This window comes from Procambarus clarkii, chromosome 20 (genome assembly GCF_040958095.1).
Source record: "Procambarus clarkii isolate CNS0578487 chromosome 20, FALCON_Pclarkii_2.0, whole genome shotgun sequence".
In the NCBI taxonomy this organism is placed as follows: domain Eukaryota; kingdom Metazoa; phylum Arthropoda; class Malacostraca; order Decapoda; family Cambaridae; genus Procambarus; species Procambarus clarkii.
Genome location: NC_091169.1, coordinates 23161362 through 23188432, shown reverse-complemented (window position 1 = coordinate 23188432; position 27071 = coordinate 23161362). Strand labels below are relative to the sequence as shown.

The following is a 27071-nucleotide window of genomic DNA, read 5'->3' as shown; positions in this document are numbered from 1 at the left end:
GTTTGTGAAGGCTTATGGGGGGGGGGGGGTAATGGCAGAGTAAGGTGCGGGTGTCAAGGTTATGTACTTGTTTAATACGTGACCTGTACTTGTGTATGGGGTACTGTGCACCCCCCCCCATACTCATCCTGTGAGAGGGGGTACTGTGCACCCCCATACTCATCCTGTGAGCGGTAGCGCAAATAAGATCACTGTAGGGCACAATAGATCTTAATACGACCTCAGAGGTATTTTAACATTTACAAAATCGTGTAATTTGCATACCTTATATATATATATATTATACATTATATATATATATATATATATATATATATATATATATATATATATATATATATATATATATATATATATATATATATATATATATATGAGAAGCAACAAACTTTTTTCACTGCAAAAACTGTCAATTTACATTATATTATATTTTGTAGGTACGTCTTTTGTTAAAGCTTTAAAATAGTTTGATGGAATATACATTAATGATACCCAAGTCATTGATCTACTGGAAGCAAGGTATTCGTACACTACAAAACATTTTAGGTATTTATCCTTTATACCCAAGACCCTTTGCCCTTTCCTTCAGAGAAACTTTCGATTTTTATCTCTAAATGTCTCAAATGTTTTCAAAATCTAAAATGTTATGCTGTAGTTAGTGTGCCTGTCTTAACATAACATAAGAACAAAGGTAACTGCAGAGGTTCTATTGGCCCATACGAGGCAGCTCCTATTTATAACCACCCAATCCCACTCATATACATGTCCAACCCACGCTTGAAACAATCGAGGGACCCCACCTCCACCACGTTATGGGGTAATTGCTTCCATAAATCATCAACCCTGTTACTGAACCAGTATTTACCCACGTGTTCACTGTGCATCATTTACATCACCGTACAAGCTGAACTGACGGGTATATATATATCCTTAAGTTGTACTGGAGGTGTGAGGTCTGTCAGTCCCCTGTCACCGTTACTTACCCCTTACACGTCTACTGTTTAACACCCAGCCACTTTGACTGGACGGTAGAGCGACGGTCTCGCTTCGTGCAGGTCGGCGTTCAATCCCCTGACCGTCCAAGTAATTGGGCACCAATCCTTCCTTTCCTCCATCCCAAATCCTTATCCTGACCCCTTCCCAGCGCTATATGATCGTAATGGTTTGGCGCGTTCCCCTGATAATTAAAAATTATCAGATGTCATTGTGATAGCCAATTGATATCCAAATTACTTTTTTGCAGTGTTCTTAATTTTTTCCACTAAGAGTTCTCGTCTAATGGCGCTCTTCAGAGAACAATTTGATAGCCCAATACTGCGTTCAACACGACGATGATGAGTCACAATAACGGGGCTGAAGTTATAAGTTACGAGGCTAGTTTGATGACCAAACCACTCACCAGAAGATGAGGAGACGACGACGTTTTGGTCCATCCTGGTAATGGTCCTTGTCGACTTCATAATGGTCCACGACGGACCGAAACTGAGCAAGTCTTGCGCATGCCCCAGATAGAACCCATACCCAAAGTTTTCCTCTCCTAATACCAATACTCAAAGGCTTCTTGTGCCCTAGAAAGAACCAATACCCAATGTCTAACTCTCACTCCACGCAAAGTCAGCGTCCAAAGCCTTACTCTCGCCTCGGGAAGGAACCGGTACCGAAAGTTACACACAGAAATCACAATTGCGTGAAGCATCAAATGAACAAATCCACAAAGGTTTGACCATGTCGTAGCTCAGTCGATCAAGGCAGCGTCTGGGATGCTCTTGGACGCAGGTTCGAATCCTCGTCACGGCCCTTGTAGATTTGTTCAGTACCCAAAGGTACTAGAAGAAGGTACTCTGGGTACTAGAAGAGGCAGCAGCGCGTTGCCGCCTCCTTGCTCCATCGCGGCCATCAAGGACTCAACAAGAAGACAACACTCACTCTCCTTGTTGAGTCTGATCTGCTTCCTAGCGACTCCGTACTCATTCACCACCGAGCAGTTGTAGGCACCAAAGTCTTGAGAGTCGGCGTCGTGGATCACCAGGATGTTCCTCAGGCCTTCCTCCTGCTCGTCCTGGACCACGTCGTAGCGAGGGTCACCTGAAGGACAAGGTTGAGTGGGTTCATTAACAAGGGGCTGCGTGCGCGGAGAGAGCGGGTGGGGGACACTTATCAAATTCTAATGGTGTTAGTATCCAGTAATTTCTCATGCAGAGGTGGTGGTAAATAGGATCAATGAGGGAAATCAGTAGGAACCATGTGGGGAAGATTCGAACCCGAACATGGGGTACTCCCAAGCACACTTAAACCACTTAACCACAATATGTTCAAATGTAATGCAAGTGGGATGCAACAGAATCCTGTAAGGGGGGTCCAGAGGCTTCCACTGCAATCATGTCATTGCTTTACACATCACCCACAAACACTCTGGCCTGGGGTCCAGGAGCTTCACCCCAACGCTTCCCTTCAAATGCAAAAATAAATCACATTTAACTTATATTATATATATATATATATATATATATATATATATATATATATATATATATATATATATATATATATATATATATATATATATTCACTCTGTTAAAGAATAATACAAAATACAAAGTTATATTTCTGCTGCCTTCTTTTTTTCCTACGTGCATTTCTCTCCATCAATGAACAGCGGCTGGCTTTTCAAGGCAGTAATTAACATCATTAATCCAGATGCAACAAACACCGAGGATATAAATTCACTTCGTCATTTACTTTGAACAAGCGTCGTTAGGAGCCGAGACACGCTAATTACACCTGGTTCTGGCCCTCATAAATATATTATTATAAGCCTCGTTCTGCCCGCCATGACTGATCTTTTGTAGCTTTTTTAATGTCAACATCCGCCGGAGCATTATGGGTAATAATGCTCCGGGATAATACTAAACAGCAGTACTGATGGCTTTTATGCACGCAGGGAATATTGATCAGGTCAGGTGCTCAGGTGAGGAAAGGTCTGCAGCGGCCAGATTCACGAAGCAGATTCACGCAAGTACTTACGAACCTGTACATCTTTCTTCAATCTTTGACGGTTATTTTGATCTTTGGTTACATTGATTGAACAGTTTACATGCGTGAAAACTTGTTAATCAACTGTTGTTATTGTTATGAACAGCCTCCTGGTGCTTCGGAGATCATTAACGGTTTTAGGAATTGTAAACCAAGCCGCCAAAGATTGAGGAAAGATGGACAGGTTCGTACGTGCTTGCGTAACAGCTTCGTGAATCTGGCTCCTGGTCAGTGAGGGTATGTTATGGATGACGCCCCCCCATCCACCCCCCTCCACCTGTCCCTCCACCATCTGTCCCGTCACTGTCTGTTCCGTAGCATCCCTCCCCTACCCCGTCCGTCACACCAACCAGTCCGTTCTCCTAAGGTTTCTCAACGTCAAGAAACTGTCGTACTAAAATGCCCTTATCCTACCCTACCAGAGGACCCAAAACAGAAAACGGGACAGTACGTCAATTTCGCGAGCCACTACCATCGTCCAGTACGACGATTTTTTGGCCTTAGGGAGAGTATACGTCAAAATGCGACGTTCTATTAGGAGGAATGGTTGCACCATCACTGCCAAACGTAAAAGCAAAAACATGACAATACCTATGCAGGTATAACTACGACAAAAGCACAGACAAATAGCTACCACTTACGGGCTATTCATGCCCGTGCCACCTCTTGGGTGGCTTAATCTTCATCAATCAATCAATCATACAAATAAGGCCCTCACACAACCCAACAAGCACATCTTTGCAGGTAAGGGGGTGACCTACCTTGAGGTTACCTTGAGGTGCTTCCGGGGCTTAGTGTCCCCGCGGCCCGGTCGTCGACCAGGCCTCCTGGTTGCTGGACTGATCAACCAGGCTGTTGGACGCGGCTGCTCGCAGCCTGACTACAGACACAATTCGTGAGCAGCATGACCTATGCTCCCCTCAACACACTTGAGACAAGCACCAGCATTCAGGCCCGTGGTTATACGGTAATAATGGCCTTCCCAGACAATGCTCCATCTCTTGATATCATAAAAGCCCTGCTGGCCAGCAGCAGCAGCAGCAGCAGCAGCAGCAGCAGCAACCTGTCCTCTTACAAAGAATGTCGCTGTTCGCTCGTATGCCTTACATAAGGGCAAAAATTGTCCTACTAGAACATGGAAGCGGCTGGCGTTAGTGATGTACTGTCCCGTTTTCTGGTTTAGGTCCTCTGCTCAACCCGTCGTCTTAAAAATAACGTCGCTTTTCGCTCGTATGCGCGCTATGGCCAAAAGTGAATGTAATTTGAAATGAAATCGACTCACAAAAGTGACGTACTGTCCCGTTTTCTGTTTGAGTCGTCCGGCGTACTCGGAAAGATTAGGAGAGGAAACTTTCAATTAACGTTTTTCATAACGTTTTGAAACTTTATGAGAATTTCCTGCCCTCCTAACCTACCAGAGGACCCTTAACTTACTGTTGTTGAAAACAAACAAAATCCCAAATTTATTTTCATTTTTTTTATTTTCAAATTACGTCCACTTTCGGCCATACGGACAAATGGCCAAAAGCGACGTTATTTTTAAGATTACAGGTTGTTCTGGTAGGTTAGGAGAGGACACTTTAAATTGACCGTTTTTTGGACGACGAGGAACCTCAGGAGGACGGGCTGCGTCAGCACACCCATACATAGGACGTAATTGCTTTTCTTCCTTACATCTCTGATTTAAATATGGATTCCTCTGTTGCTTTTAATTTGACTCCTTATGACCCGAGGTGAACGTTTCTGTTGCTTCCTGGCATTTCCCCGACCGTCCAAGTGGTTGGGCATCATTCCTTTCCCCCGTCCCATGCTAAATCCTTGTCCTTGCTCTTCTAAGTGCTATATAGTCGTAATGGCTTGGTGCTTTTCTCCCCTGATAGTTTCCTGCCCTCCTTCCTGACACTTCTGGGCGATGTAGTCCATCAGATCTTGTACAGTCGTTTCTCTTCTTGACATAATCTCCTCTTCAGTAAGATAACTCTTCCCATTCTGGTTTCTTCCTTGGATAGGGTTATACCAACTTGAAGACCAGTGGAAAATATGGTAAAATACTGTCCCTAAAATTAATTCATTACCTCTACTGTTAATTGTGTTGTTTTTATAACCTAATACTGAGTCAGCTCTCTCTCTCTCTCTCTCTCTCTCTCTCTCTCTCTCTCTCTCTCTCTCTCTCTCTCTCTCTCTCTCTCTCTCTCTCTCTCTCTCTCCCTCTCTCTCTCTCCCTCTCTCTCTCTCTCTCTCTCTCTCTCTCTCTCTCTCTCTCTCCATAAAAACAATACCCATTAAACTTTCATCAACACTTAAACACTTGCTGCTCAAAATAGCCTTCGCTCTCCCAAAAGGAAAACTTTGAATTTCGTTAAATTTTCGGCTCGAACATTTTTCACTTTTTCGTAGCTGGGTTGTAAGTTAGGGTGAAGATAGGATGGTGATGAGGAAGGCAAGACGAGAAGCAAGCAATGAAGGGAAGGGAGGGAGGGGAAAGAAGGAATGAGGAACAAGGAAAAAGTGGGTAATAGGGAAATCGAGATAGGAAGAGGGAAAGAGGTTGAAGAGCGTGGGAGAGAAGGAAGGAAAGATTGGACTAGAGGAGGGAATGGGTAGAAGCGAGGAAGGGAGAGATAACGAGATGGGAAGATGAGGAATAGAAGGAAGTGGGAAGGGAGGTGAGGTGTATGTGTGTGTCTGTAGAGCCAGAGCCGCCAGTACATAGTGCCAGGACAAAGTTTTCTCATCAGCTGATGCTGGCAGCCTCACCTTTGCATCTGTGTGACATGGTGTGTGTGTGTGTGTGTGTGTGTGTGTGTGTGTGTGTGTGTGTGTGTGTATACTCACCTGGCTGTATTCACCTAGCGATGTTTACCGAGATTAAGTTCTTGGTCACTGCCTCTCATAACCTCAACTATACGTCAGGCCTCGCTCGGTGCCCGTACTTATAACACTGAAAATATTTAGTTTAATATCTCTGACTTCTGTTAATTCTCACATAATCCCCCCCGGTCCTGGTTCCTCTTGTTTTAAGGATTCTATCCTTATCTATCCTATCAATAAGTATTGTATTGGTCGCAAGCATAAGAAGATAAGAATTAGGGAGCATCGCAGCACCTTTGTTGGCCGATTTTGAGCTGATTAAGTTTACAATTCCTCTCCTTGTCACTGTCCAATACCTGGACAGATAAATTGGACAGGTATACCTGTCCAATTTATTAATTGAAAATTGTTGGCCTGTCTTGAAAACGTTGGTCTTGAAAACGCTCATTCTCCCCCGTATACAACCCTATTTCGAATCTATTACATTCATATATCTCTTCCATGACGAAATTTGTCCATTTCATACCCATTCATGCGCGTACTGACTTGCTCAGTTTCAAACCCTTATCTTGAGGTTATCTTGAGTTGATTTCGGGGCTTTAGTGTCCCCGCGGCCCGGTCCTTGACCAGGCCTCCACCCCCAGGAAGCAGCCCGTGACAGCTGACTAACACCCAGGTACCTATTTACTGCTAGGTAACAGGGGCATTCAGGGTGAAAGAAACTTTGCCCATTTGTTTCTGTCTCGTGCGGGAATCGAACCCGCGCCACAGAATTACGAGTCCTGCGCGCTATCCACCAGGCTACGAGGCCCCTTGCTTATATAAAACGTTTTTATCCTCCTAACTCGTTTGAAAACTTCGATCCCCACCCTTCCCTGTCCTGCGTTTCTAGCGACAAGAGACTGAGACACTTCAGTCTGGTGGAAAAGTCTGAAACCGAGCATCAGCTTTCTCATGCCATTATTTCCGGGAGTCTGAGTCCATTCCGCAGCCTGAGACTTAAGTTGCAAGTGGTTCAAGCGGACCTCTTGAGTGCGAGGTTACTCCCTTAAGGGACATATTGGTGTTTCTCCTTCCAGGTGCTAGTTATTGTATATCCCAGCGCCCAGTTTGGTCTAGTTTGTGTATTAATACACTGTATTTTGTGTATTTGCTGTTTCGATCGCGGGTCGCTTATAAAATGATGACTCCCGAATGTGTGCTGATGTTCTGATGACTGTGTGAGGAGACTGTGATCTTGTTTAGTTCAAGTGTTTGTTGTGTGACAGTGTCGGACTGTGACGGTGTCGGACTGTGACGGTGTCGGACTGTGACAGTGTCGGAGTGTGACGCATGCACCCTCCGTCATGCGCTACATACACAACAATCACAATGTGAACACGAACAACAAGAACAAAATACTCACTGAAATCGATCTCCCTTCCGTTATAGGTCCAGGTGATGCGGATAGGACTGGGGATAGAGACGGTACTGCACTCGAGAGTAACAGTGTCGCCCATCCTCCCCTGCTGCTCCCCGGCGCTCACGATGGTCGGAGGACCCTTCACCAGCACCCTCAGCCGCCCCTGCAGGTCCGGGAAGCCCCTGACGCTGGCCACGCAGGTGTACACGCCGGCCGTCGACGCCCCGACCACCACCACCAGCTCGCGCCCAGACCCGATGACCTGTGCGTCCGGGAGACGACAATCTATAGCATCAACACCGTCAAAATCTCAGATTGTAAACAGTGGGGAAGGAGCAATGAGTTCCGTCACCTCTCCTGCTAGTTAGGGGGAGGCAGAGGTCATTAGCCCCTCCCCTAGGGATGGGAATATCTAAGGTCATAGCCCCCTAGTTACTTAAATATACGTAAGTACAGAGAAGCACACAAGTACCAATTAGTACCAAGTACCAAGCACACAAGTACCAAGTACCAAGCACACAATTACCACACAAGTACCAAGCACACAATTGGAACCAATTGCCGCGTAACATTGTGGAGGTGGGGTCCCTCGATTGTTTCAAGTGCGGGTTGGACAAGTATATGAGTGGGATTGGGTGGTTATAAATAGGAGCTGCCTCGTATGGGCCAATAGGCCTTCTGCAGTTGTATTTGTTCTTATGTTCTTATGTACGACTAGCTTAGCACATGTAGGTGTCTATGTAGACGCATATATATGTCTATGTAGACGCATCTACATGTCTATGTAGACGCATCTACATGTCTATGTAGACGCATCTACATGTCTATGTAGACGCATCTACATGTCTATGTAGACGCATCTACATGTCTATGTAGACGCATCTACATGTCTATGTAGACGCATCTACATGTCTATGTAGACGCATCTACATGTCTATGTAGACGCATCTACATGTCTATGTAGACGCATCTACATGTCTATGTAGATGCGACGTGCTTGGTCCTCATCCTCATAAAATGGTAATTCCCGCTGAGCGTCCGGGCGGCCAGCCCTCGGGGTATGGAAGCACAGGGTAGCAGCCTCTCTCATTCCTGCCTCATTCCTACCCTCATTCCTGGCCGCCTCCCTCCTTATTCCTACTCTTATTACCGATTCCAATTCTGAAATTCCGCAAATTTCAATTCCCAGATTCCAAGATTCCCAATTCTCGCCCTCGCTCAAATATATTAAAAAAATGGCCGGTCCTAGTCATGTGTATGTTTAATGAATTTGTACATATTTTGGTGGAAAATTGTGCATCGAGAGACACATATATATATGTAGCTCTATGTAAGACATTTCCACACTCTCTCGAGTGATCATATCTGCAGGTTCTATTTGTTCTTTCTGATGGCCCAAGTTAACATATACAACATGAATAATATCGGGAAGCTTCATGTTTGTGTCTCGAGTGATTCTCTTGGTCTGTAATAACTCTGTGGTGGATCTCTCTCTCTCTGATAGAGAGTGGTGAAGATTGTACAGATTCCTGTAGTTGCTCGGTCCTTTTGAGCTCAATTTGTTTGTATTGATGGGCATTATAAGTCTGTTGGTCGCTATACTGGAGCCGCACTATCTAATAGAGCCTCTCCTGGAATCACACTACTTGACAGAACCTCTCCTGGAGCCACACTACTTGCCAGAACCTCTCCTGGAGCCACACTACTTAACAGAACCTCTCCTGGAGCCACACTACTTGACAGAACCTCTCCTGGAGCCACACTACTTAACAGAACCTCTCCTGGAGCCACACTACCTGACAGAACCTCTCCTGGAGCCACACTACTTGCCAGAACCTCTCCTGGAGCCACACTTGGTGATGGCTGTACCTTGTCAGAGCCTTCCTGGAGCCAGACGATGGTCGAGGGCGGGTTGGCGTCGACGTCACACTTGAGGAGAACTTCCTTGCCCGTCTCCGCCATCACGTCACGTGGCAAGGACCGGAACATGGGGCCGTACTGTACGTGTACAGTCTGGGTCTTCTTCGACGTGCCCACCTTGTTCGACACCTGCGGGAGACAAAGGGGCAGTGATCACACGCCTGTTGGGGGCCCTCCTGACGGGGTGTGTGTGTACTGCCATGGATAGTGTGTACACACACACACACACACACACACACACACACACACACACACACACACACACACACACACACACACACACACACACACACTCACACTCACACTCACACTCACACACACACACACACACACACACACACTAAAGGAACGCAATGAAGAATAATAACTAGGAACGAAAGAAACTTGTGTACAAGGCCCAGATTTTATAGTTCACAAACTCTCCTGTACGTCATAATACACCGTATATTAATTATATATTTATAAATAGGTGGATCACTATCGTCTGGGACCACCACCACCACCTGGGGTGACCTGGGGTGACCTGGGGTGGAGTGATGCCAGAGTCTGCCTGCAAAAAATGGCTATTGTAAACAAAGCTATAATCAACGTTTCATTAGCAACCTTATTAAAGACAGAGTGCTTGTTGCTGTGGCAGTCACGGGTGAGGAAAGTACGTAGGGGGGGGGGAGGGGGGAAGGGGGGGAGAAGATGGGGGGGCGGGGTTATGTACTGACAGGGAAAGGGGGCGGAAGTACAGAGAGGGGGAGGGAAGCGTGTACAGAAAGTCGGACAAGAACATCAGCAGTATGAAAAGGGGGAACTGCCCGAGGGGAAGAGGAAACGAGCTGGGATGAGGGGAAAGGGGAAGAGGAGAGAGGGGGAAGGGGAAGAGAGGGGAAGGGGAAGAGGAGGAGGAGGGATGGTGGGTAGGGAAGGCGGGAGAGTGCGGGGACAGGGAGAGAGGCACTTCAACAGGAGTTTGGAGTGGTTCCTCCAGCAAGTTTCTGACAGGTACCGGAAAGCTGTCTCAAGCCGTCTTCCCCTCCTCCTCCTCCTCCCTATCCCTCCCCAACCTCCAAGCCACAAACACATCTCACCTCGCACGATATGGCGTCTTCGTGAAGCTTGCGAGAGATCTTGTAGAGTGTGAGGGTCCTGGAGGTCTGGTTCTGCAGCTCCTGACTGTTGTGGTACCACCTGCAACCATCAGAAACAGTTATAACTCATCACAAACTCATCCCCGTCACGCCCACCTACACAACCATTTGCATCAAAGTTGTACTCAGCTTCTTTTGCCTGTGAGGATGGGTCGGGATGAGTGAGATCTCTATCTCCAGCATCCCCATCCTTCAGCCCAAGTTCTAAGTCTTATACTAACTTAATATTTAACTTAATGCAGTTTTTTCTTACTTATTCAACAGTCGACCAACTGATATGATGAATTTGCCATACAGTATAATCAACATTTTTTTTCCCCTGACACCTAAATATGATATTATTATATGTTATTTTTGTTTAAGATTCAGCTACTATGAACAAAAAAGTTCCAAGTAGCACGGGCTATGGTGAGCCCGTAGTGAGCTTACCTGGCACAGGAGCGGGGCTGTAATTTATCTATTATTTTTATTCTTATACATTGTGGGTTTATGTATAGTTCGGGCTATGTTAGGTTTGGTGAGGTGTTTCTGTTACGTCAACCTGTCCTCGACTCAAGTCCATTCCCTCCAGCAGTCGACCCCAATAGACGCATTCATAATTTTTTACATGTTGTTCATTCAAAACGGGAATTTTCTCATATATAAATTAATATATTAGCATATTGTGCATACATAGGCATACATAGGTTAGGTTAGGTGTTTAGGTTCTGTTGGCGATTATTTGTATTTGTAGTACGTGGGTGAAGCATTTATAGCGTTGTGGTTCGAACAAAATTCGTCAGTGAAGCACTTGTTCCGGAAGTGTTCGAACGAAATCAGTTGAGAGTCGTGTGTAAACCGTTTTTTATTCATAAACCAGCCCGTCCTCCAAACAAAGATCCAAAAGTGATTCCATCCACCCGCTAAACCCCCTGTTTATGAATGAAAACGGTTTACACACGACTCACAACTGATTTCGTTCTAACACTTCCGGAACAAGTGCTTCACTGACGAATTTTGTTCGAACCACAACGCTGTAAATGCTTCACCCACGTACTACAAATACAAATAATCGCCAACAGAACCTAAACACCTAACCTAACCTATGCCTATATATACACAATATGCCAATACATTATAATATTAATTTATACTTGAGAAAATTCCCGTTTTGAATGAACAGCATGTTAAAATTTATGAATGCGTCTGTGGGGTTGACCGCTGAATGTAATGGACTTGAGTCGAAGACGGGTTGCATAAACAGCTGGGGGGTTTAGCGGGTGGATGGAATCACTTTTGGGTCTTTGTTTGGAGGACGGGCTGCGGGTTGGGTTGCTTGCCAACTTTAGTTTGTTCACAATCCTTACAGATTCATTCTCGTACAATTTTGTATGTTAATCCCGATTTCGAAAGTATTGTTGACAATCGCGGCAGTGTCGCAGCCACAATCATGTCTACTCACAATAACTCACAATACGTAATTCACTTAATATTTAAAATCAACATTGTAGTACCTGATTACCTTACATAGCACTATAGTGTAATTGGCTACTGTATCGTATACACAATACTGTATCATATACACAATACTGTATCGTATACACAATACTGTATCGTATACACAATACTGTATCATATACACAATACTGTATCATATACACAATACTGTATCGTATACACAATACTGTATCGTATACACAATACTGTATCGTATACACAATACTGTATCGTATACACAATACTGTATCATATACACAATACTGTATCGTATACTCAGCACTGTATCATATACACAATACTGTATCATATACACAATACTGTATCGTATACACAATACTGTATCGTATACACAGCACTGTATCATATACACAATACTGTATCATACGCAATGTATTTAAATAACTCAATCCGGCGCTCCGGTACAAATATATTGAGACAGGATATCACAGTCCAATGTTGGAGGAGCTACCAGCACCCACCACCAGTGCTGGAGGAGCTGCCAACACCCACCACCAGTGTTGGAGGAGCTGCCTGCACCCACCACCAGTGTTGGAGGAGTTGCCTACACCCACCACCAGTGTTGGAGGAGCTGCCTGCACCCACCACCAGTGTTGGAGGAGCTGCCTGCACCCACCACCAGTGTTGGAGGAGCTGCCTGGACCACCACCAGTGTTGGAGAAGCTGCCTGCACCCACCACCAGTGTTGGAGGAGCTGCCTGGACCACCACCAGTGTTGGAGAAGCTGCCTGCACCCACCACCAGTGTTGGAGGAGCTGCCTGGACCACCACCAGTGTTGGAGAAGCTGCCTGCACCCACCACCAGTGTTGGAGGAGCTGCCTACACCCACCACCAGTGTTGGAGGAGCTGCCTGGACCACCACCAGTGTTGGAGAAGCTGCCTGCACCCACCACCAGTGTTGGAGGAGATGCCTGCACCACCACCAGTGTTGGAGGAGCTGCCTGCACCACCACCAGTGTTGGATTAGCTGCCTGCACCACCACCAGTGTTGCCATCTGTCGTCCAATTGCATGAAAACGGTCCAATTAGAAGCCAGGAGTACCATGGCCCCACATTATGAAACAAGCCATATGTTCAGTACATTTTGCACAAAAACTGAACACGTTTTCTCTACCACAAAGAAATTAATATTTCCCCCCATACATTGTCGAGACTTTAAAACACAATTGAGTCTTATGTGTAAGTGACACAAGGGTTAATATTCTACTCACAATCAAAAACCAAAGACGAAATTACAAACCGCCAGTTAACAAACAACTACGTCATAAAACCCAGTTTAGTTAAACATAAATCACATTGTAAAAAACACAGCCGCAAGCCTCCCCCAAGTTGACATTTCAATATTTTATGACATAAAACAAAAGACTTGGTATCGCAATTTCGAAAACCAACAATGGAATGGACGTGTTTTATTTTTTTTGGAAAAGGTCAAAAAAAGGAGAAGAACAAGAGCAAGGGCTGGACGGTCCTGGTAAGCTCTTTTTCTAAGCGTAATTCATAACATTAACTTCAAAATAAATTGGGTTTTGCGGATAGAAAGTATATAAATAGTTTATATTAAGGTAATTGTTGCTTCCAAAATATGATTCATTTGATGAGTCCAGTGTATATATAATACGAGTATTACAACCGGGATCTCCCTCCTGCCTTGTAGCCTACTCTGATATTGTTGTTCACTCGCTGCGTACAGTCGTACACTTGCTGCGTACAGTCATACGCTCGCTGCGTACATACAGTCGTACGCTCGCTGCGTACAGCCATACACTCCCTGCGTACAGTCATACACTCGCTGCGTATAGTCGTACACTCCCTGCGTACAGTCATACACTTGCTGCATACAGCCATACACTCCTTGCGTACAGCCATACACTCCCTGCGTACAGTCATACACTCGCTGCGTATAGTCGTACACTCCCTGCGTACAGCCATACACTCTCTGCGTACAGCCACACACTCTCTGCGTACAGCCATACACTCCTTGCGTACAGTCATACACTTGCAGCAACCGATGGATAGAGATATATAAATATCTCGTACCAAAATCAGGATGTTACGTCATGTTAAGCTCACAAAATATCTTTTTAACTGAAGTAGGCCTCCTAGCTGTAAAGATACAGGCATTGGGCCTATTTCAGGAAGAGATTCCGAAATAGGCCCACTCAAAATGTGCATATATTGGAATCTGATGAAGATGGTCCATCGAGGGAATTGTCGTAGAGGATGACCCAAAACCAGGTTCATCTGGCATCGTCTACAGTGCCACTTAGAGAAGTGGCACTGTAACTTCGGGAACAATGATGTGTGCATTTGTCACTTTAGTTTGTGTAACTTATATGTAACGGGGGTTGAGAGGGAGTGTTGCTACTCTAACACATGTCTTGTGGGTGTCCGCTGCCTGCACTTCTGTCAATCATTGTGAGTGGGCGGCGAGTGGTGTGCGTAGGAAGGCACTTGTCCTCCACTCTCTCCCTCTCACACACTCTCTCTCTCTCACACATTCTCTCTCTCTCTCTCTCTCTCTCTCTCTCTCTCTCTCTCTCTCTCTCTCTCTCTCTCTCTCTCTCTCTCTCTCTCTCTCTCTCTCTCCTTCACACCCCCCCCCTTGCAACCAGCTTCTCCACTCCTCCAGGCGTCGTCTGGGGGGGGGGGGAGGGGGGAGCGCTGCTGCTGCAGTGGTCTGGCTTTTAATTTTTTTCCCTCCCTTGCAGCTGCGGCGGTTGTCTCTTCCTTCAATTACAGCTTTGATACCTTCCCTCCCCCCCCCCCCCCCAGGACACTTGTGAGCGCTAGGCAGGCGCTCAATAGGAAGCAGCTTGGCGGGGCGGCGCTGCCCCGACTGGCGGCTGGTGGTGGCGGCGGCTTCTACACTACACACTCCTATGTGATGTTACTCTTCTCTCAATGTCTTGTTATATTCATCATCATCACTATCACCACTACATTCACCATCACTGTATATTACTCTCTCTTCACTGTTTTTTCCCATCATCATCGTGTCCATCTGACCGGTGCCGGACCTCGTCCTATAACACCACATGTGGTCAACACAAATCTCTCTGAATAATATATTAAGTTCGTATTCCATATTTCAGACTCCGGTTGATAATGCAGTGACCGTGACTCATCATCCCTCGCAAGTCCGGCCGGAGGCTGTGTACAGCCCACACCGGTCATTATACACATTATATCCTCCTCCAGCTCTATAACTTCACCCGAGTTTGACATTCCGGTGTATAATTGGATATTCTAGCGTGCACGAGGGGAATACTTTGCATGTATAACTCAAGCGGTTCAGATAGAGAGATATGTGGGTGGATCAGGTCAAGTGTAGGCACATCAAGGAGGTCACTCTAAGGTCACACTCGGAATGGTACAGTTGGTACTCCAGATTTAGCTCCCCACTCCCCCCTTCCTCTCCCCCATACTCCCTCTCACCAAGTAAAACCCGATATTTCAAGCATTATACGGCTGCTGCTCTGAAATATAACTTTATCCTCCGCTGAGCAAAGCTCTCCAAACTGAAGGTCTATAAATTTTCATTCGCCGTCAGAGGGAATGCGAGCGAGGTGTGTGTGTGTGTGTGTGTGTGTGTGTGTGTGTGTGTGTGTGTGTGTGTGTGTGTGTGTGTGTGTGTGTGTACTCACCTAGTTGTGCTTAGAGGCATAGAGGTTCTGCTCTTTGGTCCCTCCTCTAAACCGTCAATAAACTGGTATTCAGGTTCCAGAGCCTATTGGGCTCTAGCACATCTACATTTGAAGACCTCCATGGAGTCTGCCTGTACTCTGTGACTCATTTGGATTCCGAGTTTCCATCTGTACTGAATAGTTTGTACTGTATCGCTTCTAGAAATTTTGTAGGTCGTAATCATGTCTCCCCTGACTCTTCTGTCTTCCAGTGACCTGAGGTTTAATTCTAGTAGCCATTCCTAGTAACTCATGCCTCTCAGCTCCGGGAATAGTCTAGTGAAATACCTCTGAACTTTCTCTAACTTCAGCTTGTGTTTGACTAGATTTAGACTACGCTAAAGCCGCATACTCCAGGATTGGTCTGACGTACGTGGTATATAAGGTTCTGAATGATTCCCGACACAAGTTTCTAAAGCCATTTGTCGAAGCAATCCTTCAGTTTGTTCAGGTCATCTTGTAGTCTCTTGCTGTCCTTTTCCGTCTTAATCCTTATAATTTTAGCATCAACATCAAGCAATGAAACAAGTCTATACCTTTTGAAAGATAGTTTATGTATATCAGAAACAGGTTTGGTCCAAGTACAGAGCCCTGTGGGACTTAGCTGGTGACATCTCGCCACTCTGACGTCTCCCCCTCAGGGTAACTTTCTGTTTTCTGTTGCTTAGGTACTCCCTTATCCACTGGAGCGCCTTACCTGTTACTTTCGCCTGTTAAGGGGTACTGTATCAATGAATTGCCGACAGTCCAAGAAAATGCAATCTGTCCACCTTTCACTTTATTGCCTATTTTCCTCGCCTGGTCATCTAATTCTATAAACCCCCTTGAGGCAAGACTTACCATCCCTGGACCCATGTTGGTGGTGTGTTACAAAGTTCCTTCTCTCCGGATGTGCTACTTTCTCCACACAATCTTCTCCATCACCTTGTGTGGCGCAGAAGTTAAGACACGCAGTGCTCCCTGCCTGTCACCCTTTTCATATACTGGGATTATGGTAACTGTCTTCCAACTTTCAGGTAGGTCTCATGTTTCCAGTGACCTATTGTACACTATAGTGTGGCAAGAATAGTGTTTCAGCACCCACCATTACTATATATATATATATATATATATATATATATATATATATATATATATATATATATATATATATATATATATATATATATATATATATATCCTTATGCGAACAAGCCTTATATCTTATATCCTTATATCTATATATGTTGTACATAACAGGCCAAGTTGCCTAATAAGCCGAATTTTCTTGAAATATTATATTTTTCAATTATTTTTCTTATAGAATGATTAATTTTTTTATTACATTACACACTATATTAATTATTTACTTTCATTCAAAACGAAGAGTAATTTGATCAAACCCAACTTAACAAATCTATGTCAGTAATTCATGTTCCAAATATAATACATTATTGTTAATAAAGAACCAATCTGAAAAGTATTAAAAAAATAACGAAACTCATTCGGCCTGTTAGGCAAATCTAGGCCAAGTATGCAAACCTTGCATACTAGGCCAAGTAGTGCGGCTCTAATATCGTTCATAGTTCATTTAGCTAAGCAAGTGACAATCCTTTGAAGCCAGTTACACAATTGTTAACATTACATACGCATGTACATATGTATATATATATACAATCATTTACACAAATACATATACACATTGATAATCTTTTCATATCACAAGTGATTCAACAAGAGGCTCACAATAGTCACTATATACAACTCTCAACTCACATAAAGTCTAAAACTAATTTTCCTTATATGTCTAATTTTTTTTCACTTTGGAGAGCTAATTTTTCAACTCCCTTCCAAAGTTCATTCTACACTTTTAATGGGAATGACGTGTCAAGTCCATTGAAAGAGCAAAGTAAACTTTTGGAGAGTCGAGTTAATTTTTTAAACTTTCCTCCCAAATGCAGAGCCTTAGAAAGGGAGAAGTCGATTTAGAAGTGTCCATCTAACCTTTTCGGTCATTTCAATGACAAATACCAAGAAGATCGACTTTTTCCAATACGAGTGAGAGAGAGAGAGAGAGAGAGAGAGAGAGAGAGAGAGAGAGAGAGAGAGAGAGAGAGAGAGAGAGAGAGAGAGACATGTGGAGAGAGAGAGAGAGAGAGAGAGAGAGAGAGAGAGAGAGAGAGAGAGAGAGAGAGAGATGTGGAGAGAGAGAGAGAGAGAGAGAGAGATGTGGAGAGAGAGAGAGAGAGAGAGAGAGAGAGAGAGAGAGAGAGAGAGAGAGAGAGAGAGAGAGAGAGAGAGAGAGAGAGAGAGAGAGAGAGAGAGATGTGGAGAGAGAGAGAGAGATGTGGAGAGAGAGAGAGAGAAAGAGAGAGAGAGAGAGAGAGAGAGAGAGAGAGAGAGAGAGAGAGAGAGAGAGAGAGAGAGAGAGAGAGAGAGAGAGAGAGAGAGAGAGAGAGACAGAGAGACAGGGAGAGAGACTGAGACAGCAAGAGACAGAGAGACAGGGAGAGAGACAGAGACAGCAAGAGACAGAGATAGAGAGACAATTCCACACAGTTTCCAAACAATGTAATTCTTCCATTCACCTGTACTGTATGGGGTCTCTAATAGATATGGGTCTTGCCAGACCAACGTCGGCCTCACACACGTGGCCGCCAGGGGTCCGAAACTCACACAGTCCAGATAAATGGAATGTTTATATCCAGGTAAATATAGATGGCAATTTACAATGTAAATCTTATATTGCGAGATATACAAATTACTTATTTAGTAACGTGCTGACTATCTTTTGACTTACAGTTAATATTGACCCATTTCACTAAAGCAGCTGACGGCTGCCCATCATAGCATCCTTGGTCACAACCCCCCCCCCCCTCCTCCTTGTAGGTGATGTTACCTGTAAGTGATGACGCTGGGGTTGGCCTGGGCGCTGCAGATGAAGGTGGCGTCATCTCCCTCAATCAGCTGCTGAGGGCGGACGTGTAGCCGGACCTCAGGGGAGAACAGTACACTAAGCTGCATCGAACTGTTGGGGGGAGAGGCCAGTGAGGGTGTTGTGAGTGCTCATATACTAGGTCAACACTTGGTGGAAGTCAGATGCCGGTAGTTATAACACAAGACGCTCAGCCTACCCGCTCTTATACTCGTGTCCTTGCTCCCTCAGGGTTAATGAAACACAACCCGACATAATTGCAATAGTGGAAACTAAAATAAACGATATGATCTTAGATGGATATTTTTTTCAAGGGGAGACGAGTAAGAACATAAGAACATAAGAACAAAGGTAACTGCAGAAGGCCTATTGGCCCATACGAGGCAGCTCCTATCTATAACCACCCAATCCCACTCATATACTTGTCCAATAATTAAAGAAATAATTAAATAATAATTAAAGAAAGTAATAATTTAAGAAAGTAATAATTAAAAAAAGGATTTAGTGGCACTCTTAATAATGTAACAGTGGAAGTTTAAGGAACTGGAAGATAGAAGTACAAACGGATAAACAGGCTTCGTCATTGGGACTGACAGCAGATGGAAAGAGGGCAGTAATCCTGGTAATCTACAATCCTCCTTCAAACACCAGACAAGAATATGATGATAATGACAGGGCATGAACAGCTGAATTACAGAGAACATTATCATTATCTCACAGAATGAGAGCAAAACATGGATGCCAAGGTCATGGTTGTGGGGGTCCTAAATCACAGAGAGATTGATTGGGACTCGAGGAATTCCCATGGTGCGGAAGGAACGTGGGAAGCAAACTTAGTAGAAGTTATAGACAGGAACTTTCTAACACAACAAGTGAAGGGCGACACCAGAGAAATAGGCGGGAATACATCGAGCCTATTAGACCAGATCTTCACCCAAACTGAGGTAGACAGAGAACCTGGAACATGAAATACCACTAGGACCCAGCGATCATTGTGTCCGGGTCTTTGACTACACGATCGAACTTAAAACTATGACCACGAAACAAGAGGTCAGGAAAAGGAGAGTCGACTGTAGAAAAGGGAATTACAAGAGAGCAAGAAAGTATCTGGGAAAAGTACAAATGGAGGGAAAAAACAGAATGAAAACAGCACAGAAATTGATGGACCAAGTGGAATGGAGATCCAAAGTGACTGAAGATCGTTTCATACCAACAATAAGGGAAAAAAGAGGAGAAAACCTATTCCATGGTTTAATAAACAGTGACAAGAAGCAAAACAAAAAGCATGAGGAAGTGGAGAATGGAGAGAAGAAAAAGGAAAACAGGAAACAACAGGAGGAAAAGAAGGAAACCAGACAAACCCCTTGCAGGAAGAAAGGCACGAGGAAGAATAGAATAACTTGAGAATGAGCAATTGGAAAATAAACCAGGTAATAGACAAGACAAGGCTGATGAATGGCAGGATAAGACATGGTTCGGAGTGAGGCAGGTGACCGAGGAGACTCACCTGGTGAGGGGGGAGGAGAGCGCCTGATTGGAGGTGAGGCAGGTGACTGAGGAGTTGTGATGGGACCGTCGTGGAGTGAAGGAGAGGCGGGAGCGGACAGTCACTCGCTTCCCATCAGGCATGGCCTCGGTCGCCAGGATGGACCCCGTTCTGATCGTCTCACGTCGACTATCATCAACCCACTGTATCTGCAGGTGAGTAAGAAAGGTGCTGGTTAGTGGGGGCAGGAATATTGACCTCCAGATTAGAAAGGGGAAACCTGTAAACTGGCAATAAACAGCTCTCAGAATTAACTAACCGATTTAACTTCAGTCATTGGCAAACTCATGCAATCAATCATTGGAAATCAGGCAATACAACATTTGAAGTGTAAACTAATTCAAAGTTTTCTCGAGCATTGATTAAAATTCAACAAATCTTGACTTCTCACGTAATATTTCTAATATACGCCATGATATTTCTAGTATACTCTCTCTCAACGAGCCAAGGCAGCATATGGGATATGCGCAATGCACCAAAGGCAACCTATGAACCCCGACATGCTTAAAAGGACTCAACCTGCCGTTCATGCAAACTCACTATAGGTGTTTGAAGGTACCAAGATGCTATTCCCAGTCCAAATGATTGATAAAGATTAAGCCACACACAAAAGGTGGCACGGGCATGAATAGCCCGTAAACTCAAGTCCAGTTTTGACACGAATGTATACAATGATACCACATTACCTGATGTATATCTATTGTAAAAGCTTTGCAGGGTGACCCGGTGAACGATATTTCTATCCCGAAGTCCTGATACAGAGGTTTCGTCAAAGAAGAGTTTGTTATGGCTCGTGCTGGAATAGCTGTGTCGAAGCTGCACTACTCAATATTTTCTGGCCGCTGCTTTATTCTGCGTGGCGGAGTTGAGCTGCGCCTGTTACAAGCACCTAAGGGTACGCGCGCCACAGTGGTGGATTTGCAACATGCAACAGTGTCCGATTGGTTCAAAATGTTGACGTGTCTGTCTGTTTTCCTTTACCAGGGCGGGTTTGCAGAGGACGAAGCTCATAGCTCCGTTAGAGTCCCGCCCTCCTGGTCTCTGGTGATTACTTTATGTTATTTGAAGGCATTGTTTGAGCCATTCTCTCCTGTCACACCTTGTTTCTCTCTCTCTCTCTCTCTCTCTCTCTCTCTCTCTCTCTCTCTCTCTCTCTCTCTCTCTCTTCTCTTCTCTTCTCTTCTCTTCTCTTCTCTTCTCTCTCTCTCTCTCTCTCTCTCTTCTCTTCTCTTCTCTTCTCTTCTCTTCTCTTCTCTCTCTCTCTCTCTCTCTCTCTCTCTCTCTCTCTCTCTCTCTCTCTCTCTCACACACACCCCAATCACTCGTACTTTTATTGGGTTATCCTCCCCCTTCCCTCTTCTCACTGGACCTTTACTCTCACCTAGTCATATCTCCCCGGACTGAAGACTTGTTGGGCGTTAATCTACTGCTCTCTCCTCCCCTCGCTCTCCCTCACTCTCCCTCTCCCTCACTCTCCCCCTCATCCTGTAGTTGTGTATACAGAAATGCATTATAAAATAAAAGTTTTCTCATCAACCATCTGTCAACCCCCTCTTTCTCAATCCCCTCTATCTCTCATCCTCCACTCTCTCTCACCTCACCATTGTGATCAACACCATATCCTCCTCTCCACTTATTGTGTGTCTGTGACTGGTGTACTCTCACAAAGCTATCATTCCCCTCTCTCTCTCCCAGGCCACACTTGCCCTCTCTTTCATGTCCCCTCAGTCTCACAGCTCTGTAATTCTCTTGACACTTGTTGCAACTGTGTCCTTTGCACTTCCCCTCATCTCTCTCCCCTCACTTTCCCTCCCTCCCCTCACAACCTACCCTCATCTCTCTCTCTCTCTCTCCCTCCCTCTGTCCCTCTCTCATCTCCTTCATTGCTTTTTCCCATTTACAAAGTAGTATATGAGTAGTATATGTGATGGTATAAAAGATCGCGCCAACGTCCACAAAAGGACTATTGGACGGAGAAAAGTTGACATATTGTTGGCATACTCCAGAAGGCGTGCTACAGTAGACCAGTAATTACAGAACCTGTAATTACTGGTCCTAATTAATCTGTCCTAACTAAATAAGCAATCTTAGGCCTTATATATATATATATATATATATATATATATATATATATATATATATATATATATATATATATATATATATATATATATATATATATGTCGTACCTAGTAGCCAGAACTCACTTTTTGGCCTACTATGCAAGGCCCGATTTGCCTAATAAGCCAAGTTTTCCTGAATAAATATATTTTTTCTAATTTTTTCTTATGAAATGATAAAGCTACCCATTTCATTATGTATGAAGTCAATTTTTTTTTATTGGAGTTAAAATTAACGTAAATATATGACCAAACCTAACCAACCCTACCTAACCTAACCTAACCTATCTTTATAGGTTAGGTTTGGTTAGGTAGCCGAAAAAGTTAGGTTAGGTTAGGTTAGGTTAGGTTAGGTAGGTTAGGTAGTCGAAAAACAATTAATTCATGAAAACTTGGCTTATTAGGCAAATCGGGCCTTGCATAGTAGGCTGAGAAGTGCGTTCTGGCTACTAGGTACGACATAGATATATATATATATATATATATATATATATATATATATATATATATATATATATATATATATATATATATATATATATATATATATATCTTCCTTTCCCATTTCTTGTGGATTTTCCGCATATATATAACGGTGTTCTTCAGTCGTCTTAACACACACGTCCTCTAAGGACTAAATTAGTGTAATTGCTATACTAGGCCTAGGAAAATATATCGTGCTCTTTACAGGGTTGGTAGTTTAGAAATTGAACTACTTTTTGGCAACAGTACATTTGTATAGATTGGAGCAACAGGGGCTACAAGTACAGTTCGACCATTTTGGGTCGATAGGTCAGTGGGCAATGGTTATTTGCCCAACCATTACCATCTTTCGTCAACCATGGAGGCTTTGTTTACATTTATTAGTCAGTTTATGAGCACTGAAGAACCACGAGTTTTTTTTTATGACACCATTTACCGTAGAGGTTCGTATATAACCACTTCAAACTTTCTCAAGTGAATGTTTCTCGTGGCGAAGGTGTTCAAAGGTTAATTTACCTGACGGGGGTTTTTTTCCCTCTCCCTCCTGGATGGTGTTCTGTCTTTCTGTTCCATTCTCTCTGCCCTTTCTATATTTTAGGTCCAGTTCCATCAGCACCATTTTCTCTGGTGTTGGTGTCCCCGCCCCTTCAACGGGCGAGGGGTCGGCCCCCTCTCTAACACTGTTTCTCACTCACGTATCCAGGCTTTCCCCTCTTTCCTTCACCTACCTAGGCTTCCCTCCCTCCCTCACCTGCACCTACCTAGGCTTCTCTCCCTCCCTCTGGTCCGCCCTCACTCTCATCATCACTAACATTTGAGTTATAACTGATCTCTTCCACTTATGTATATATACTGTCTCGGTTATGATAGGCGCTATAACAGCCACAGTGTGAGCACATTTAATATCTCCCTTCATACCAATGTTATTTAAATTTATCTGACTCCAATATTCTGTGGTGAGAGCAGAGATACTGCTGATCTAGCAGGATTTTTTTTCAAATGATAAGGGGGGGGGAGGGAATTATCAGGGGGGGGGAAGTGCCAAGCCATTACGACTATATAGCACTGGGAAGGGGTCAGGATAAGGATTTGAGATGGGACGGGGGGGAAGGAATGGTGCCCCAACCACTTGGACGGTCGGGGATTGAACGCCGACCTGCATTAAGCGAGACCGTCGCTCTACCGTCCAGCTCAAGTGGTTGGTTGATCTAGCAGGAGTTATAGCGCTTACTTTTCTGCTGGTTGTCCTTAAACAGGTTCCATTCTCCATCTTTGCTGTAAGAACCGGTTCAAATCCAGAGCAACAGGGCTGGAACTTATAGAATTAGACAAGAGAGCTTGAAGCGAACGTGTCAGGCAAGAGAACCCCCCCCCCCAGAGGTAAGAGGTCAAAACAGGTGGGTCAATCAAGAGAGGTCAGAGGTCACTTGCTATCGTGTCCGGTCCTGTAGGTCAAGAAGCCCTTGTCTCCTGGCCGGCTCATCACACGTGTTCAAATGACCTCTCTGGGGGGTTATTCTATCGTTATCTTTCAGCCAACACAAAAGAGGAATATATGATATAGTCATTGTTTACACTGTTGTGTTGTTATCTGTGTTGACAGTTACAGCTCCTGAACCTCACTACGATAACCAAGGAGGAAAATATTCAGATATAAAAGTCTTTTATATCTGAGGGGGGACCTGCTGCCTGGGTAACAGCTTCTTCCCCGAATCAACCTACCCTGGCTTTGCGCCCTGGTGAGGCCACTCCAGACCGACACCAGAGTGCAACTCCATAGTCTCCTGAGACTGATGGATGCCTACTACTATGCTACTCTCTTTAACTCAGTCATTACACCCCGGACACTGACATACCACTGGCTACGTCTCGAACTCATACCACTGGCTACGTCTCGAACTCATACCTCAGGCGGGGGTCGTCCTCCACGGCTCTCACACTCGAGGGTAACGGTCATGCCAGCGGTGGTCCTCAAGATGGCGGGTTTGACTCTAGGCGGCTCCGGTGGCACATATACAGTGAGCCGCGCCGTGTGGGACCTGATGCCAGGCACTCCATCGCTGGCACTCACTTGGCACTGATAGAGGGCGTCGTCCTCCAACAGCACCGGCTGGATTCTCAAGCTGAAGTCTCCTGAGGGCAACAAGATGGCGTCGTTATCACCAGGTAAACAACGATTGGGATTATTAGAAAATATAAACATATATTCAAAGGACTCAAAAATTAGGAAAGTTACTCCTAAATCAGGGAACGGAAATTAGGAAATCGGCTCCTATACCTGGTACTGAAAGTCATGGAATAATATTAACCAGGAAAAGGAGAAGTGCCGAGTAATAATGGGACGGAAAGGCGCCAGTCTTGATGGAAAAGCAAAAATACGCCCCCGTGTAGGGAGCTCCGCGCCCCACGCTCGTCCCACGAGAGAGAGTAACTGTGAGCAACTGTAATTGTGAGAGAGAGAAAGTGAAATAGAGAGGGGGAGACAGGAGAACAGAGAGTGAAGGAGGGGAAAAGGAAGAGATAGAAGTAGAAAGTTTGACATAGAATGAGAAGAGGTAGAGAGAGAGAGAGAGAGAGACGGGAAGGGGGAAATGGAAAATATAACAAAAGACGAGAGGCAAACGTGGGGTAAGAAGCAAGAACAATAAACCATGAATAAAGAGGAAGAAGCAACAAAGAGACACACATTATCACCCCGCTCGTAAATTCTCTCTTTTCTCTCTCTCTCTCTCTCTCACCTGGAGGTATTCCACAACATATCTTACCTCAACTGTCACTACTTGAGAAAACTAGACGGAGACGAAGGGTGATCGGGAAGGGGTAATGGGGAAGGGGTAATGGGGAAGGGGTAATGGGGAAGGGGTAATGGGGAAGGGGTAATGGGGAAGGGGTAATATCGGGGAATAGGTAAAAGGGAAAAGGGGTACTGGGGGTAATGGACCCCCCAATAATATATTTAATTAAGTAACATTTCCATCCCCCTCATTCTCCTTCGAGATAGTATTGTACCCTGGAACTATTTAGAGATTGTGCATATTAGATTGTACTTATGGGTGCAGATGATGACCTTTGACCGGGGTTGTTCCGTGACGTCTGGGGCGGCTAACGAGGACGGGTCATATAGATTTATTTGCCTTTTCATTTTGTAAATATTTGCCAAGTGAAGCGAGCCTCATTAATTCTAATCTCGAGTTTTTGCTTTTCAATTCTTTTTTTTGTTGTGTTCAAGTTGTAGTGGTGATGAACACAAGTTCAAAGTGCCGACGGCAGTCTAGTGAACACGGAACAATTTAGTTATAAAGTTTGAGAAGAGGCTACTAAGGTAATGTATAATCTTTTTCTGTGCAATTTCATTATTTTTAGAATTTTGTATTTGATTCTCTCGCAAAATACAGCATGGCGTCACGCAAAATACAGTATGACAATATTTTGCTGTATTTTGTATAGGTACCTGGGAGTTAGACAGCTGCTACGGGCTGCTTCCTGGAGATGTGTATTCACCTAGTTGTATTCACCTACTTGAGCTCTGCTCTTTCGGCCTACCTCTCAACTGTCAATCAACTGTTACTAACTACGATTTTTTTCCACACACACACACACACACACACACACACACACACACACACACACACACACACACACACACACACACACACACACACACACACACACACACACACACATACACGTGGTCTAGCACCTACAAGACGGTAGTTAAGAGGGTAATTAATGCGCTCTAAGACGGCCCCGCGTCATTACAAGAGACAGGAGACGGAACAAAGTTAACAGTCTCGCGCCCAACCTTAAAAATGGAGAAAAGTTAAGGGACATGTTTAATTAGTTTTTTAAACGAGTCTGTAAAAGTCGGACCATTGGAGGAGGCAGAGTATGACGTCGCGACGACGTCACTAAAGTGTGACGTAACTCCATGCGTCGCGTCGTCTTAAACATAATACGTCATGAAACAAAAGCAGTTGCTAGGTGAACAGAGACATCAGGTAAAAGGAGCAAAATACAGCATGAAGCGACAAAGGAACAGGAAACAATTGAAAAAAACCTAGAACAAAACAAGGAAAGAAAATGGAAAAGTTTTAAGAAGAAGGAAAACGGTGTAGATAAGCGAAGGGGGGGAAACTAAAGCATACTGACCCTCATCGTCCGACCCGATCATCGCGTAGCGGGAAAAGCCAAACAGGTCCCGTTCGGTGCCCAGGCCGAACCCGTCCTTGGTCCACTGCAGGTGCCCCACCTTGTTGATCACCCTGCAAAGTCACCACCACACATTACATCTTAATAACATCCTGCAACACCGCATTGCAGGATGTATTAGAATACATCCTAGTACATGCAACAAGTCACTATCCTCCTAGTACCCAGTATTCATCTCCTCAGGAAACCGGACCTTAGACAAACCACCGGCATCCTGTCCCCAGTCGAGGCCACTAAAGAGGATAATCAACTGTTAAGGTAAATTCAGGTATATAACACACTACCTTTCTTTTAAAATTAATAGACATGTCAT

General features: G+C 44.5%; 1 protein-coding gene across 5 annotated transcripts in view; it reads right to left on the bottom strand.

Annotated features, from left to right (window-relative positions):
* The window catches only part of LOC123755478 (irregular chiasm C-roughest protein), a 584568-nt gene that overhangs the window by 43951 nt on the left and 513546 nt on the right, over positions 1–27071 (bottom strand). For all 5 annotated transcript variants that reach the window (XR_011229185.1, XM_069327691.1, XM_069327693.1 and 2 more), the window contains exons 3-10: positions 26699–26811; positions 24456–24682; positions 19908–20095; positions 18365–18493; positions 10246–10345; positions 9116–9295; positions 7250–7508; positions 1927–2085 (exon numbers count right to left, since the gene is read on the bottom strand). Coding sequence is in view for 4 of the 5 variants with exons in the window: in XM_069327691.1 (XP_069183792.1) it covers positions 1927–2085; positions 7250–7508; positions 9116–9295; positions 10246–10345; positions 18365–18493; positions 19908–20095; positions 24456–24682; positions 26699–26811 (1355 nt within the window). In the remaining variant the exon portion in view is untranslated. The remainder of the gene's footprint in view (positions 1–1926; positions 2086–7249; positions 7509–9115; positions 9296–10245; positions 10346–18364; positions 18494–19907; positions 20096–24455; positions 24683–26698; positions 26812–27071) is intronic.